The sequence below is a fragment of the Sinocyclocheilus grahami genome, unplaced genomic scaffold, assembly GCF_001515645.1.
Source record: "Sinocyclocheilus grahami isolate Dianchi unplaced genomic scaffold, SAMN03320097.WGS_v1.1 scaffold2065.1, whole genome shotgun sequence".
Lineage (NCBI taxonomy): Eukaryota > Metazoa > Chordata > Actinopteri > Cypriniformes > Cyprinidae > Sinocyclocheilus > Sinocyclocheilus grahami.
In genome coordinates this window covers 68,877-71,219 of record NW_015507244.1, presented here as the reverse complement: position 1 = coordinate 71,219, position 2,343 = coordinate 68,877, and the positions used below count along the sequence as shown (strand labels likewise).

At 37.4% G+C, this 2,343-nt stretch overlaps 1 protein-coding gene across 1 annotated transcript in view; it reads right to left on the bottom strand.

Annotated features, from left to right (window-relative positions):
* The window catches only part of LOC107573906 (uncharacterized), a 69,493-nt gene extending 67,369 nt beyond the window's left edge, over window positions 1–2,124 (bottom strand). The window contains exons 1-3 of the mRNA XM_016260364.1: window positions 2,017–2,124; window positions 1,325–1,377; window positions 38–325 (exon numbers count right to left, since the gene is read on the bottom strand). Coding sequence (XP_016115850.1) covers window positions 38–325; window positions 1,325–1,377; window positions 2,017–2,018 — 343 coding nt within the window. The 5' untranslated portion in view covers window positions 2,019–2,124. The remainder of the gene's footprint in view (window positions 1–37; window positions 326–1,324; window positions 1,378–2,016) is intronic.
* Between the last annotated feature and the right edge of the window lie 219 nt (window positions 2,125–2,343).

The window sequence follows — 2,343 nt, the reverse complement described above, 5'->3', positions numbered from 1 at the left end:
AAAGCAGATGCTGATGTTTGATCAGTTTTGTCTTTACCATGAATATGAAGCTGGTACGTCCTGATTAGTCGCTCCAGCTCTGTCTGATCATTAGTGTAATAGACTCTCAAAATATATTTCCCAGCGTCACTGAAGCTCAGATTCTTGATGACGACGTCACAGTTTCCTTCTTTAAACACTCGTCCACTACATTCTTCATCCTGACACACATCTATGTCTTCTGACCGACTGTTTAATTCAATGTGAACAATTTTAATGGCCTTAAATTCACATGTTAGTGTGACGTTTCCTCCCTTTTCTCCTGACACAGGTTTAGATGTGTTTTCTGCAAATACAGACAGTATAATATTCATTCAATAGAAAGTATCAGTAATGAAAAATGTGTTTCTGTCTATTCTCAGTAATTAATGTTTTTATAAAATATTCTAATGAGAGTTAATTTAGTCAACTGGGTAACCACACGTGTCATTGTCTTCTCCCCTGTTTGTCTCTCTTTCTGTCAATCTGTCCCTCTTTTAGGGTATGCTTACTTGAGGAAGCTCCAGGAGTTTTTTTTATTCTTTTTTTCAGATAAATTCTAATATCACTCATATTGTCATTGTGAGCACATATGGATGCTCTGGGGTAATTCATGGGGTAGTAGGTGGGGATGCCATGAAAAGAAATGGTGTAAGGGCCAAACCCTTAAGCTTTGTAAAGGTGACATATTTAGTTGGCATAAGTATGTGTAGGCGTAACAAGGACACTGTAAAATAAGCATTTTATTTTAGTTGGAAGTAGATGCCATCTTACGGATTTTAAGGTAACTGTAATTTTGTGGAAAAACGAATTATTCAAAGCTCTGGTTTTATATCAAAACTGGAAGGAGTCTTTAATACACATTCTTTAGAAGTTGTAATTCTGTATGAGTAAGTGTAAGTATACTTAAACTGAGTCGACACCACCAGCATTGGGCCACTCGTCGGTGTGATTGTGGCCCAGTGCTGGTGGTGTCGGCCCAGTTTCAGTACCCAGACTCGGGCCAGTACTGGCTAAGTGTTTCATTTCTCGTCGGACTCGGGCCAGTGTATTTTGGCCGATTCTGGGGCATCATTCATCCCATGTCCATGCTGAGTCTGGCAACTGCAGCCGGGCTGAGTTATTTCTTCTGGCCTGCCGGATCTGGGCCATTTTTGGGCCAAACAGTTTTGGCTACCTGGGATGTTTATTAATAAATTAACTGGAACAAACTGCATAGGTAAACCAGTGAAAATGTCCACCAATAACTCTAGCTGACACTGAAAACCAAGAATAAATAGAGTTTATAAACATAAATGACACTGACCGCTGTGATAGACGAGACAAAACAGCAGCAGCAGAAGATTCAAGTATCTGAACCTGATGAGAATAAGAGCTGTTATGAGACAGATACAGACACACATCACTAACACATTAATACAGCCATAAAATACTGCTGAGTGGACAAATATTACAGAGCTGACCACAATACAGCAACTACAAACCTTCAGTTTTAGTTTTATTTAAAGATTTAACGTGGATCTTACATGATAAAAATGTCTAATAACAAAAAGATCAAACTATAATCTGAATCTTTGGTTTTATAAATATTATCAGTTATTATCTGAGTCAACATGATCCGTCAAACCCAAAAGCCCAATGGACACAAACAGACAGTTGTAGAGTAACCTGCTACCAAACAATCCACACATCAACGTAGAAATCATTTGATTGCATTGAGTAATCAATGTAGAACTATTTAATAATTACATTAATAACCCCACTAATAAAACCCATCATCATAATCTTCAGCGGCAGCATAACATGTTCGCTCATTTCATCAGCATCATTAGCATCATTAGCATCATTAGCAACATTAGCATCATTAGCAACATTAGCATCATTAGCATCATTAGCATCATTAGCAAGTCAACCCGTTTCCACAAATAAACACAACTATTTGTATAATAACACAAAAACATACAAGCTTTATATTTAAAAGAATAAAAAAAAACTTACATTGTAAAAGTTCTGTACGAGTTTTACATTCTGGCTGTCTACATTTCGTAAACCACTGCTGAGAGAGGTATGACTAAAAACAAAACTGAAAGTATCTTCTTCTTCTTCTTCTTCTTCTTCTTCTTCGAGGTTTAACGGCGGCTTGCATCCAAGAGCGTTGCATTACCGCCACCTTCTGGATTATTCTCCTGCGATGTTATTCCAGTGTATGTCCTCCAGCTTGTTTTCCACAATCATACTTTCCTCATCAACTCCGTTCTACTTAAGAAATTACAAATATTTTTCCTGCTTTGTCTAATCACCCCACTTTGCAGTATATCTTCAATA